The 13731-nt window shown below is 42.5% G+C and overlaps 1 protein-coding gene across 2 annotated transcripts in view; it reads left to right on the top strand.

Moving 5' to 3' along the window:
- The window catches only part of LOC138644709 (putative methyltransferase DDB_G0268948), a 103722-nt gene that overhangs the window by 43188 nt on the left and 46803 nt on the right, over positions 1 to 13731 (top strand). For both annotated transcript variants that reach the window (XM_069733393.1, XM_069733392.1), the window contains exon 6: positions 4235 to 4372. In XM_069733393.1, coding sequence (XP_069589494.1) covers positions 4235 to 4372 — 138 coding nt within the window. The remainder of the gene's footprint in view (positions 1 to 4234; positions 4373 to 13731) is intronic.

Genomic DNA, 13731 nt, shown 5'->3' with positions numbered 1-13731 from the left:
GCCACTTACATTGTGGTGTTATACACTGGGCCTGAGTTTTGGTGCAGTGTCCCCCCCCCAAAAAAAAAGGGAGATTCAAATTGTCACAAAGTAGATCTATGTCAGTTCTGTTAGTTTGGCGTATATCAGCCAGCCACGTCCTGCCACTTACATTGTGTAGTGTTATACACTGGGCCTCAGTTTTGGTGCAGTCTCCCCCCCAAAAAAAGGGAGATTCAAATTGTCACAAAGTGGATCTACGTCAGTTCTGTTAGTTTGGCATATGTCTTCCAGCCACGTTCTGCCACTTACATTGTGTAGTGTTATACACTGGGCCTGAGTTTTGGTGCAGTCTTCCTGCCAAAAAAGGGAGATGCGAATTGTCACAAAGTGGATCTACGTCAGTTCCAGTTAGTTTGGCGTATATCTTCCAGCCACGTTTTGGAGGAGGGAAGCCTTGATGACAGTCAGCCATTGTCTGCTCGGGGAACTCCCCTGGACGAGGTGGTGGACGAAGAGGAGGAGAAGGAGGATGATGGGGATTGAATATTTATGGGAGGAGGATGCTTCTAAGGGGGCAATGGAAACTGGTGGCGTTGCAAGGTCAGGTACAGGGTTTTTGCGGGACACAAGTGATGTTGATTTGCAAGAAAGTGCTCCTCAAGCCAGCACAAGCAGTGAATTGACACCTGGAACATTGGCCCACATGGCTGAGTAAGCCTTGCGTATCCTAAAAAGGGACCCCCGCATTATCAAAATGATGACCTATGACGATTACTGGTTGGCCTGCCTCCTGGATCCACGATATAAAGGAAAATTACAAAATATCATGCCACATGAGAACCTTGAGCAAATATTGGCTAACAAACAAACAACTCTTATAGACCATTTGGTTCAGGCATTCCCAGCACACAGTGGCGGTGATGGTTCTCACATGTGCTGTAGGGGGCAACATGGCAGAGGTGTTAGAGGTGCACATATTCCAAGTGACGTTGGACAGAGAGGTTTTATGACCAGGTTGTGGAGTGATTTCGCAATGACCGTAGACACGACAGGTACTGCTGCATCGATTCAAAGTGACAGGAGACAGCATTTGTCCAGTATGGTTACGAACTATTTTTCCTCCCTTTTCGATGTTCTCCCTCACAGGTCATTCCCATTTGATTACTGGGCATCTAAAATAGACACCTGGCCTGAATTGGCAGAATATACATTACAGGAGCTCGCTTGCCCTGCTGCTAGTGTGCTATCAGAAAGAGTCTTCACTGCTGCTGGTTCAATACTGACCGAAAAAAGGACACGTCTGGCTACACGAAATGTTGATGATCTAACCTTCATTAAAATGAACTAATCATGGATTTCAAATTATTTTGCCCCACCTTCCCCTGCTGACATGTAGCTTGCCTGAAAAATGTCTTGCTTTTGGCCTCCTCTTACTGACTGCTCCAATTCCTCCATTTGCAGCTGCTGAATGTCCACTATAGGCCATTTTTATACCTCCCTAAATTAGCTGACTCCCCCCACAAGGCCGTGGTCACCATTTGGTGCAAGCACCCATTCGAGTGCCATTTACCTGGACAGGTAGGTGTGCCCACTCTTGGGCGACGGCACTGGCTCCCTCAACATGAAGTGTTCCTGATGGTGGTAGTTCACAACCAACGTCAGACACACCGTCGTAATATGAGGGGCCCTGTGCCAATACCGCCGCCCACAAGAGAGTGTTCCCCCCAGCTCAAACAGTGCTCTACCACTTGCAATACGTACCGCTCCCTGCTCCACCACTGTGTAGTCTGTGCTGTTAAATCCTTCAATGGCACTGCCAATACAAATTTGTTGAAATGATAGATGATAGTTAAAATATACAGGGGCCCTGGCCTCCATTTAGACAAGTTAATACTTTGCGCCTACTACCGCTGTCTACTACTCAGCAGAGGAGCCCACCCCTGTACCTAGCTATGCCATCTGTTAATTTATGAACTTTTTTTGGAAGACATTTAGCCCACTTTATTATTTGGGCCTACTAACTGTGTCAGCCACTCATTACAGTTGTCCTCCGCTGAACAAAGCAATGCCGCCAGTTTAGTCCTGTTAGAAATTTTGAACTGCATTTAGCCCACTTACTTTTTTGGACCTACTAACTGTGTCAGCCTCTCATTACAGTTGTCCTCCGCTGAAGAAAGCAATGCCGCCAGTTTAGTCCTGTTAGCAATTTTGAACTGCATTTAGCCTACTTACTTTTTTGGACCTACTAACTGTGTCTGCCCCTCATTACAGTTGTCCTCCACTGAACAAAGCAATACCGCCTGTTTAGTCATGTGACCAATTTTGAACTGCTTTTAGCCTACTTTTGTATTGTGGGCCTACAAACTGTGTCTGCACCACTCATTACAGTTGTCCTCCACTGAACAAAGCTATGTTGCCTGTTTAGTTCTGTTACCAATTTTGAACTGCATTTATCCTACTTTCGTATTTGGGCCTACTAACTGTGTCTGCCACTCATTACAGTTTTCCTCCACTGAACAAAGCAATGCCGCCTGTTTAGTCCTGTTACCAATTTTTAACTGCATTTAGCCTACTTTAGTATCTGGGCCTACTAACTGTGTCTGCCCCTCATTACAGTTTTCATCCACTGAACAAAGCAATGCCGCCTGTTTAGTCCTGTTACCAATTTTGAACTGCATTTAGCCTACTTTATTATTTGGGCCTATATCTGTGTTTCCTCCTCATCCTGCCCATTGCCCAGCCACTGCTAGATGAGTCTGCTGGTACATTGACCCAGACAACTACATTCCCCTTGCACTCTACACAGCCAGAATCTGACCCTGCTGAAAGTCAGGTTCCCCTTCACGCATACTATACCACCTTACACGGGGACAAAGAGGAAGGTGCAGATGAAAGTGCAGGTTCCTTCATCAGGAGGGGGGCATACTCGTTGGCGACGTCACTGGCACAGGGTCCCCCATAGTACGCAAAAGTGTCTCTGGCAGTGGGAGGCGCCACCAGCCGTCAAACACACCGCTGTACTATGAGGGGACCCGTGCCAGTGCCACTGCCAACGAGTAGGCCCCCCTGCTTGCTCAGGATCACAGCACTTGCAAAGTTTAAAAACTTACCTCTCCCTGCTCCACCGCCGTGAAGTATTCCGCGTTTCCTGGGCCCACGAAAATCTTGAGCCAGCCCGACCCCCCTACAACGTTAGCCAAATGACCCCCAGTTTTCAATGCCTAACTAATATTATAAAGTAAATTAAGATTGACAAGCTTCAGTAATACGAATTGATGTTTTTGGCATTAAAATAGGCACTGTAGGTGTTTTCCTGTCCTCCACTCACTGCCGACTTTGATTCCCCATTGACTTGCCTTGGGTTTCGTGTTTCAGTCGGCTCCCGACTTTTCGCAATAATTGGCCGATTTCACCCGACCCAACTTTTGACAAAGTCGGATTTCGCGAAACCCGACTCGATCCTAAAAAAGTAAAAGTCGCTCAACTCTAGTCCAGAGTATTATTATACAAATTCTGTTATTTTTTTATGACATTCGATCTTACTGTTATATTTTAAACTTTATTTCTACTAAACATTTTTTCCCTCTTTCTCAATTGGATGAAAGGGTATTTATATCGTTTTCTCATTTTGACTCTCATAGATGTGGTCTACCTATAATGTCAATTATAGGCTTCTCTCATCTTTTTAAGTGGGAGAACTTGCACAATTGACTAAATACTTTTTTCCCCACTGTAATTCAATAGCTGTGTTCTACCTAATGAGTTTAGAGTTGTTTTGTTAAGTTTGTAAGCTGCCATGCTGCATCACCAATAGGCCATCCCTGGGATTCATTTGACTATTAGAGTTTTCCAGGTAAATGCTCAGTAGTTGCACTAGGCAGGTGCATAATTAGGTAAATTATAGTAACGTAGTCAACATTTCTGTGCCTACTGAGTGATGCAGCACAGTGGCCCCGATCATTTCTGAATTGTCCTGTAACATTTTGTTGGTTGGTGGAAGCGTAACAAGTCTGAGTTTAACATTAAAAGTTAATTTTAAAATGTTAGTGTTTACTGCTTTCCTTGTCCAAGGATTTGCTGTATCCTGGGGAGCCCACCTCGGACCACGGCTTACAACTGCACCTAGTTCTTTGTCCGCCGATACAAAAATATTGTTTTCTTGTTCTTACCATTGTTAATACAGTATATGTAAAAATATTTAATTGTGTACTTTGCCAGATAAAATGTTTTATAAACATCTCTTCTGTTACAGTATCACCGAAATGTTGCAGAAGGTTCCGATGTCTATTCCAGAATTTATTGGATTCATCGAGTCACTTTATATGTGTCAAAATTTCAAAGAAAAAGATGTGGAAAAAGCAGAGCAATTTCTAATACAAACTGAAAAAAGGTGAAATATAAATACAAGCTTTTATTACATCCTCTTGACCTCTTATAGATATATAGTTTCTTGAAAAAGTATTCATACCTTATGTACCTTTCTACATTTTACCAGGTTACATACACAAACTTAAATATATTTTATTGAGACTTTCTGTGATATGCCAACACTAAGTAGCAAGTATTTGTGAAGTGTAAAGGAAATGATACATGGTTTTCTAAATTTTTTAAAAGATATAAATCTGAAAATTGTGACATGCAGTTGTGTTCAGTCCCCCTGAGTCACTGCTTTGTAGGACCCCCTTCATTGCAATTACTGCAACAAGTCTTTGGAAGCATGTATGTGTCAGCTTTGCCCAAATAAAGGCTGGAATTTTTGCCCATTCTTCTTTGTAAAATGTCTTTAGAACTGTGCGATTGGATGCACAGCGTCTGTGAACAGCAATTCTCAAGTCATTCCTCAGATTCTCAATGGGATTCAGGTCTGCACTTTGACTGGATCATTTAAACACATGAATGTGCTTTAATCTAAACCATTTAATTGCAGCTTTGGCAGTATGGATATGCTCGTTGTTCTGCTGGAAGGTTAACCTACGTTCCACTTTCAAATCTTTTTCCTCTAATGTGTTTTTCTCCTGGATTTCCCTATATTTCACTCAATATATCTTCCCATCAACTCTGACCAGCTTGCCTGTCTCTGCTGAAGAGAAGGGTTTAAGGGGTAACGTTTCTCCTTATGGAGAGTGACATACCAGCTGGCTTGTCAAGGTAAGGAGACTTATTCGCCTTGCAATGCTCCTCTGGGAAATTAAATATGCAAATTTCCTCTTCTGAGAAAAAGAGGACTTAACTCTATAGCGCCACCTGGTGGAAGTAGTGATCCTACAAGTCACATTCAACTCTTTAACGAGTCGTGCAATATGACTTAGGATAAAAGCCAAATCAGTATCTCAATTCGCAGACTCGTTAAAGAGTTGATTGTAGGATCACTACTTCCACCAGGTGGTGCTATAGAGTTAAGTCCTCTTTTTCTCAGAAGAGGCAAATTGCATATTTAATTTCCCAGAGGAGCATTGCAAGGCGAATAAGTCTCCTTACCTTGACAAGCCAGCTGGTATGTCACTCTCCATAAGGAGAAACGTTACCCCTTAGACCCCAGTCCAGAGCCTCTCACCTAGCCAAATCAGTTCTCATGCTTCGCACTGACGAGGGCCAACAGCCCGAAACACCGTGTCTGCGAATTGAGATACTGATTTGGCTTTTATCCTAAGTCATATTGCACGACTCGTTAAAGAGTTGATTGTGACTTGTAGGATCGCTAATTTCAACAGGTGGCGCTATGGAGTTAAGTCCTTCTTTTCTCAGAAGAGGCAATTTGCATATTTGTTGAAGAGAAGCATCCCAACACTATGATGCTGCCACCACCTTGTTTGATGGTAGGGATTGTGTATTCACAGTGACTGCAGGGATAGTTTTCCGCTACACTTACCATTTTGCATTTAACCCCAAAATGTTCTACTTTGCTATCATTTGACCAGATCACCTTCTTCCACATGCTATGTCCCCTACATGGCTTTTTTCACACTGCAAACAAGACTTCTTATGGCTTGCTTTCATAGCTGGCTTTCTTTTTGCCATGCTTCCATGAAGACCTGATTTCTGGCTTACATGTCTAATGATTGTACTGTAGACAGATTTTCTCACCTGCGCTATGGATCTTTGAGGCTCCTCCAGAATGACCACGGGCCTCTTGGCTGCTTCTCTAATTAATGTTCTCCTTGCTTGGGATGTCAGTTTTGGAAGACAGCCAGGTCTTGATAGGTTTGCAGTTGTATCATACCCCTTCCAATTTTGTCATGTGACAAGGCTCGTTAAAGGGTCGACATTGACTGTTAGGATTGCTACATCCAATAGGTGGCACTAGAGTTCTAGTCCTCTTCCTCTCTGAAGAGACAATTTGCATATTTCCCAGAGGAGCATTGTGGCTTTAAGTCTCCTCACCTCGACATGCTTATCATGTCACTCTCCGCAAGGAGAAACGATACTTCTTGGATCCCGGTCAGACGCCTCTCAATCAGCCAAACCAGATCTCCACTTCGCACTGATGAGGGGCAGTCCCCCGAAACACAGTGTCTGCAAATTGAGATTCTGGTTTGGCTATTATCCTAAGTCATGTGACAAGGCTCGTTAAAGGGTCGACAGTGACTGTTAGGATTGCTACTTCCAATAGGTGGTGCTAGAGTTCTAGTCCTCTTTCTCTCTGAAGAGACAATTTGCACCCTTCCAATTTTGAATGATGTATTGAACAGTGGTTCATGAGCTGTTCAAAGTATGGTCAATTTTTTTTATAAGGTAACTTTACTTTACTCTTCTCCACAATTTTATTCCTGACCTCACTGGTATGTTCCTTGGTTTTCATGATACCGTTTGACCCATGATGTTCTCAAACAAAACTCTGAAGCCCTCACAGAGCAGCTGTAGTTACAGTAAGAATAAATTACAAATAGTTGGACTCACTTTACTTGTTAGGTGGCCTCTTTAGACTGGAAATTGGTCACTCAGGATTTTATTCAGAGGTATAAGACCACAGAGGGCTGAATACAAATGCACATCACAATTTTCAGATTTATATATTTGTAAATATTTAGAAAGCCATGTATGATTTACTTTTCCACTACACAAACACTTGCTGCTTTGTGTTGGTATATCACATAAAATCCCAATAAAATACATTTAAAGCGAGCCTGTCACCTGGATTTTGCTTAGTAAACTACAGACACTGTCAGGTTTGTGCTGTTCTACTGATTGAAATGATACCTCGATTGAGGAAATCCATCTTGTGGTTGTTGTTTAATCTGTATCTGTTTTCAACTAATGAGATTCTTGAGCTTCTGTGGTGCTCTGCTTACATATTCATCTGTATTGGATTATGACAGGTCACGGATCCTTCAGTGACCTGCCCCTATTTTACATACTGCATATACTATTGTGGGGTTAGAAAAAAAATGTACCTTTATCAAAATGGCATGGGCAGCGGCACCTTTACTGTAGTATGATTCAGGCCTATATGCATTTATGCTTTATGCCTATACACGCCTACATGCCTATACTATTGTGGGGTAAAAAAATAAATAAATTATTTTCATTAAATTGCCGCCAGTGACTGTGCAGTAGCATCTATTGTGTTCCAATAGATGCTACTGCGTAAGCACTTGCGCTATTTTGCTGAAGGAAACAAATTCTACTCTTCTGCATCTCTGACTGGCTGACTAGGCCTCACAGTGTCATGATGTCATGGGGCGAGGCATAATATGACATTGTAAGGCTTAGTGATTGACAAGGCCTCAAGTGATGTCATGATCTGTTTCGGCCTGCAATGACATGCAGCCTAGTCAGTATCAAAGATAGGCTGTGAAAACCAAAGTGCTGTGAAGAGACATCTGGACCACAACTGTGAGGTCTGTGTTTGGAACTGTGAGAAGATGAGGGCCAGTTATGAGAATCAAATGACAAAAAAAACTCAGGTTCTGGTGAATCTAAATTTTCTGTGAAATTTGAGGCAAATTTGATTTGTCATGAATCAATTCACTCATCTCTATAGAGCATCTTTTGGCTATTATCACCAGCTTCAAACATAATCAATAACCAGGCTTCAGCTTCTGGCAGTTTTCTTGAGAAATCTTACCTCATTCCTAATGGATAATGACTGTCAGTTCACCAATAATCTTGGGTTTGCGTGCTACAACTCCCTTTCAAATTCCACCAAACATTTTCTTTGGAGTTCAAGTCGGGCTATTCCAGAATCTTTCAGAATTTCTTCTGAATCCAACCCTTGGTGGACTTGAAAAACATTACAATATTCTCAATCATACCACAAAGTCCACTGATGCCAAAGCTTCAGCTCCATCTCAGAAGGAGTAATGTTTTCTCCCAGAATTTCCTGATACTATTTTGAACCCATCTTGCCCTCCACCCATTTTAAGTTTCCAATACCAGAGGGAGGTAAAGCAGCTCCAGAGCATCACAAGCCATGCTTTACAATAAGTAGGGCGTTATATTCAGCATAAGCATCATTCTTCCTCCTCCAAATATACAGCTGATCTACTGTTCTGAAAGGTGTTTTGTTTAGTCACTCCACCAAACAGAATCACAAATTAACTGTGTCTTATTTGTATGATTTTAGGCATTTTGGGGTCAGTAGACTGGGATGTTTTGGATTATGGGCAAATAAACTTTGAATGTGCAAGTTACTGCCCCCCAAAAATGTTTCTGTAGGTCTTTTGCAATCACTTAAGGTTTTTGAGCTCTCACAATGGGCACTAATATTGTTGTCAACTTATGGTGATCACTTCATTGATATTTAAGTACACTGTTTGGCTTCGAGCTTCTTCAGCCTGTAATAATAAATGCCGTTATCTTGTAAAAGCATATTCACACAGAATTTCACTTTAAATTATGTGCACCATTCACATTCATTTATCACTTATTATTTATTTTTATCACAGTATATGAATATAACAGTGCCATATTATTTTGAATTCATTTTATTTATTAATAATATCTAATACAGTACAACATATAATTTTTGTCACTTGTCACGTTTAAATTTTCTGTATATCAGGTCTTAATGTTATCTTAAGAGTTATATATGTTAGTCATATGTTAAATACAAGAATCTCATATAGGACTCTAGGGCAGAACATCTTACCAGCATCTTCTCAGGAACAGTTTTTTTTTACATAGCCTCCCTCAACACTTTACTTTTGGCAGTGGAGTGCATGCGCAGGCCGCGGACCTGTGGGGCTGACGGCTAGCGGTCTGTTGTGGGGCGGCACTGCCACATCATCTATTAGATGATCTGGTGATCCCATCCACGTGACCCCTTATTACGGGTACCATCAGGCGGGCGCATGCGCCGCTACGAACTGAATTATATACAACCCCATAGGTTCTAGTTTAGGATGGCACCAACATCAGTGAAGCTCAGATTAATATATGGGCATTTTTAGGTTACATCACTAGCTTCCGGTATCCGTACGGAGGTATGGAAACACTAAGATTTGGGCGCAAGCGCAGAAACATATCAACTGGGCACAACTGATATGTACTTTCCTAAGCAATCCCGCAACAGCAAACCAACTTCACAGACTTGCTATTTAAACTGGCATGCCCCTTGCCCAGACACGCCTCCCAAAGAAGCAGCGCGAAACGTGCGTCGGGGCAGAGGGACGTCGAGAGGATTCCACGTGGCTGCACATCAGGTATTGATACAACTATTTACTATTTATATATTTATATTTTTACTATTATGATTTGAGCCCTTGTCACTGCACTATAGAGCACACATGGACACAGAGGGATTAATACAGTCATATCCCTCCTTTTAGGAATTCCAAGAAGGTTTATTAGAGGTACAGTTATATATCCCATGTGAAAAAGTGATTTTTGCTCTAGCATACAGGGATCTGTTTACCATTATGTATGCAGCTAATAGTTAAGAATACCCTATGGCATTGTAGTCCCTCATGAAAGGACCAAGCACCCTTGTTTTAATGTAATTTTGTGTTGCTGTTTTTTTTAAATTAAAACATTATTAATAAAAGTGTTTTTTTTATACATAAGTACTACTTGGGGATCTGCTTCCTATTACTAATTGATCACCATAAATTATAAAATTTCATCAATTAAGGTATCAATTTATTCAGTATAATGGTGCCGACCTGACACTGTCTGTAGGTAACTGTGCACAATCCTGCTGACAGGTTCCCTTTAAGGGATTACGCCACATTTCTAAAATGTTTAAACATTATAGTCAACAAACTCCTAGCCAGTCCAGGTATTTTATTTGTTTTATCTCAAGCATACCTGATATAATTAATAAAACCCTTGAATAGCTGTACCAGATGTACTTAACCCCTTTCTGACATCTGACGTACTATCCCGTCAAGGTGGCATGGGCCCATATGACCACCGACAGGATAGAGCGTCATCACCAATCAGCCGCGCTCACGGGGGGTGCGCGGCTGATTGAGGCCGGGTGTCAGCTAACTATCACAGCTGACATCAGGCACATTAACCCCCAGAACACTGCAAACAAACATGATCACAGCGTTCTAGCAGCACAAGGAAGCATCACGGAGGGAGGGGGCTCCCTGTGTGCTTCCCTGAGACCCTTGCAGTAACGTGATGTGATCGCGTTGCTCTGAGGGTCTCCTACCTCCTCTTCCCTGCAGGCCCCAGATCCAAAATGGCCACGGGGGCCTTCCAGGTCCTTCAGGGAGGTGGCTTGCAAATGCCTGCTCAGAGCAGGCGCCGGCAAGCCTCCTTCAGTGCCTGTGTGATCGCTGATCTGACACAGTGCACTGCAAAGTGTCAGATCAGTGATCTGACACTATAGTATGATGTCCCCCCCGGGGCAATGTTACAAAGGAAAAAAAAAATATTTACACGTGTAAAAAAAAAAATCCTAAATAAAGAAAAAAAATATTCTTCCAATAAATACATTTCTTTGTCTAAATAAAAAATAAAATAAAAGTACACATATTTAGTATCGCCATTTCTGTAATGACCCAACCTATAAAACTGTCCCACTAGTTAACCCCTTCAGTGATCACCGTAAAAAAAAAAAACTGGCAAAAAACAAGGCTTTATTATCATACCGCCAAACAAAAAGTGGAATAACACGCGATCAAAAAGAGGGATATAAAAAAAATGGTACCGCTGAAAACGTCATGTTGCCCCACAAAAAATGAGCCACCATGCGGCGTCATCAGCGAAAAAGTAAAAAAGTTATAGTCCTCAGAATAAAGCGATGCAAAAAATAATTATTATTTATATAAAGTAGATTTTATCGTATAAAAGCGCCAAAGCATAAAAAAAATATAAATGAGGTATCGCTGTAATCGTACTGACCCGAAGAATAAAACTACTTTATCAATTTTATCAAACGTGGAACGGTATAAACGCCCCCCCACAAAAGAAATTCACGAATTGCTGGTTTTTGTTCATTCTGCCTCACAAAAATCGGAATAAAAAGCAATAAAAAAAGTCAAGTTCCCGAAAATGGTACCAGTAAAAACGTCAACTTGTCCTGCAAAAAACAAGACCTCACATGACTCTGTGACCAAAATCTGGAAAAATTATAGCTCTCAAAATGCGGAGATGCAAAAACTGTTTTTTGCAATAAAAAGTGTCTTTTAATGTGTGACAGCTGCCAATCATAAAAATCTGCTAAAAAAACTGCTATAAAAGTAAATCAAACGCCCCTTCATCACCCCCTTAGTTAGGGAAAAATAATAAAATTTAAAAAAATGTATTTATTTCCATTTTCCCTTTAGGGTTAGGGCTATAGTTAGGGTTATGGTTAGAGCTACAGTTAGGGTTAGGGTTGGGGATCAAGTTAGGGTTAGGGTTGGGGCTAAAGTTAGGGTTAGGGTTGGGGCTAAAGTTTGGGTTAGGGCTACAGTTAGGGTTGGGGCTACTGTTAGGGTTAGGGTTGGGGCTACAGTTAGGGTTAGGGTTGGGGCTACAGTTAGAGTTAGGGTTGGGGCAACACTTAGGGTTAGGGTGAGGGCTACAGTTTGGGGTAGGGTTGGAGCTAAAGTTAGGGTTAGGGTTGGGGCTACAGTTAGGGTTAGGGTTGGGGCCAAAGTTAGGGTTGGGGCTAAAGTTAGGGTTGGGGCTACAGTTAGGGTTGGGGCTAAAGTTAGGGTTATGTTATGACCTGGTGGTGAGGACAATAATGGACCTGGTGGTTAAGAGCACACAGAATGACCTGATAGTTACTAATAATACAGGACAAGCTCTGAGACGTGGGAACTCTGCTGACCGCAATCCCTAATCCTATCACACACACTAGAAATAGCCGTGGATTGCTCCTAACGCTCCCTATGCAACTCGTCACAGCCTAAGGAACTAGCTAGCCCTAAAGATAGAAAAATAAAGCCTACCTTGCCTCAGAGAAATTCCCCAAAGGAACAGGCAGCCCCCCACATATAATGACTGTGAGTTAAGATGAAAATTACAAACACAGAGATAAAATAGATTTAGCAAGGGCCTCACTGTCTTACTGAACAGACAGAGGATAGGAAAGGTAACTTTGCGGTCAGCACAAAAAACTACAAAAAGACCATGCAGAGGGCGCAAAAAGACCCTCCGCACCGACTCACGGTGCGGAGGCGCTCCCTCTGCGTCCCAGAGCTTCCAGCAAGCAAGACAAAAATCAAAATAGCAAGCTGGACAGAAAAAATAGCAAACAGAGAAAAACAAGCAGGAACTTAGCTTCTGCTGGGAAGACAGGTCACAACAACGATCCTGGAGCGAACCAGACCAATACTGGAACATTGACAGGTGGCATGGAGCAATGATCAAGGTGGAGTTAAATAGAGCAGCCAGCTAACGAATTAACCTCGTCACCTGTGGAAGGAACCTCAGAAGCCGCAGCCCCACTCACAACCACCAGAGGAAGCCCATGGACAGAACCAGCCGAAGTACCATTCATGACCACAGGAGGGAGCTTAACAACAGAATTCACAACAGGGTTAGGGTTGGGGCTAAAGTTAGGGTTAGGGTTGGGGCTAAAGTTAGGGTTAGGGTTTGGATTACATTTACAGTTGGGATTAGGGTTGGGATTAGGGGTAAGGGTGTGTCAGGGTTAGGGGTGTGGTTAGGGTTAGGGGTGTGTTGGAGATAGGAGTGTGGTTAGGGTTGGGATTAGAGTTAGGGGTGTGTTGGGGTTGGGGCTACAGTTAGGGTTAGGGTTGGGGCAACAGTTAGGGTTAGGGTTGGGGCTACAGTTAGGGTTAGGGTTGGAGCTAAAGTTAGGGTTAGGGTTGGGGCTAATATTAGTGTTGGGGCTACAGTTAGGGTTAGGGTTGGGGCCAAAGTTAGGGTTTGGGTTAAAGTTAGGGTTGGGGCTACAGTTAAGGTTAGGGTTGGGGCTAAAGTTAGGGTTAGGGTTGGGGCTCAAGTTAGGGTTGGGGCTACAGTTAGGGTTAGGGTTGGGGCTAAAGTTAGGGGTGGGGCTAAAGTTAGGGTTAAGGCTTGGATTACATTTACGGTTGGGATTAGGGTTGGGGTTAGGGTTGGGATTAGGGTTAAGGGTGTGTCAGGATTAGGTGTGTGGTTAGGGCTATGGTTGGGATTGGGGTTAGGGGTGTGTTGGAGTTAGGGGTGTGGTTAGGGTTGGGATTAGGGTTAGGGGTGTGTTGGGGTTTGGGATGTGGTTGGGAACATATGGGGTATCAGCGTACTCAGGACAAATTGGACAACAACTTTGAGGGTTCAATTTCTCTGGTTACCCTTGGGAAAATAAAAATTTGGGGGGCTAAAAAATCATTTTTGTGGCAAAAAAAATTATTTTTTTTATTT

This window comes from Ranitomeya imitator, chromosome 7 (assembly GCF_032444005.1).
Source record: "Ranitomeya imitator isolate aRanImi1 chromosome 7, aRanImi1.pri, whole genome shotgun sequence".
Taxonomy (NCBI): Eukaryota; Metazoa; Chordata; class Amphibia; order Anura; family Dendrobatidae; genus Ranitomeya; species Ranitomeya imitator.
This window is presented reverse-complemented; position numbering and strand designations above follow the sequence as displayed.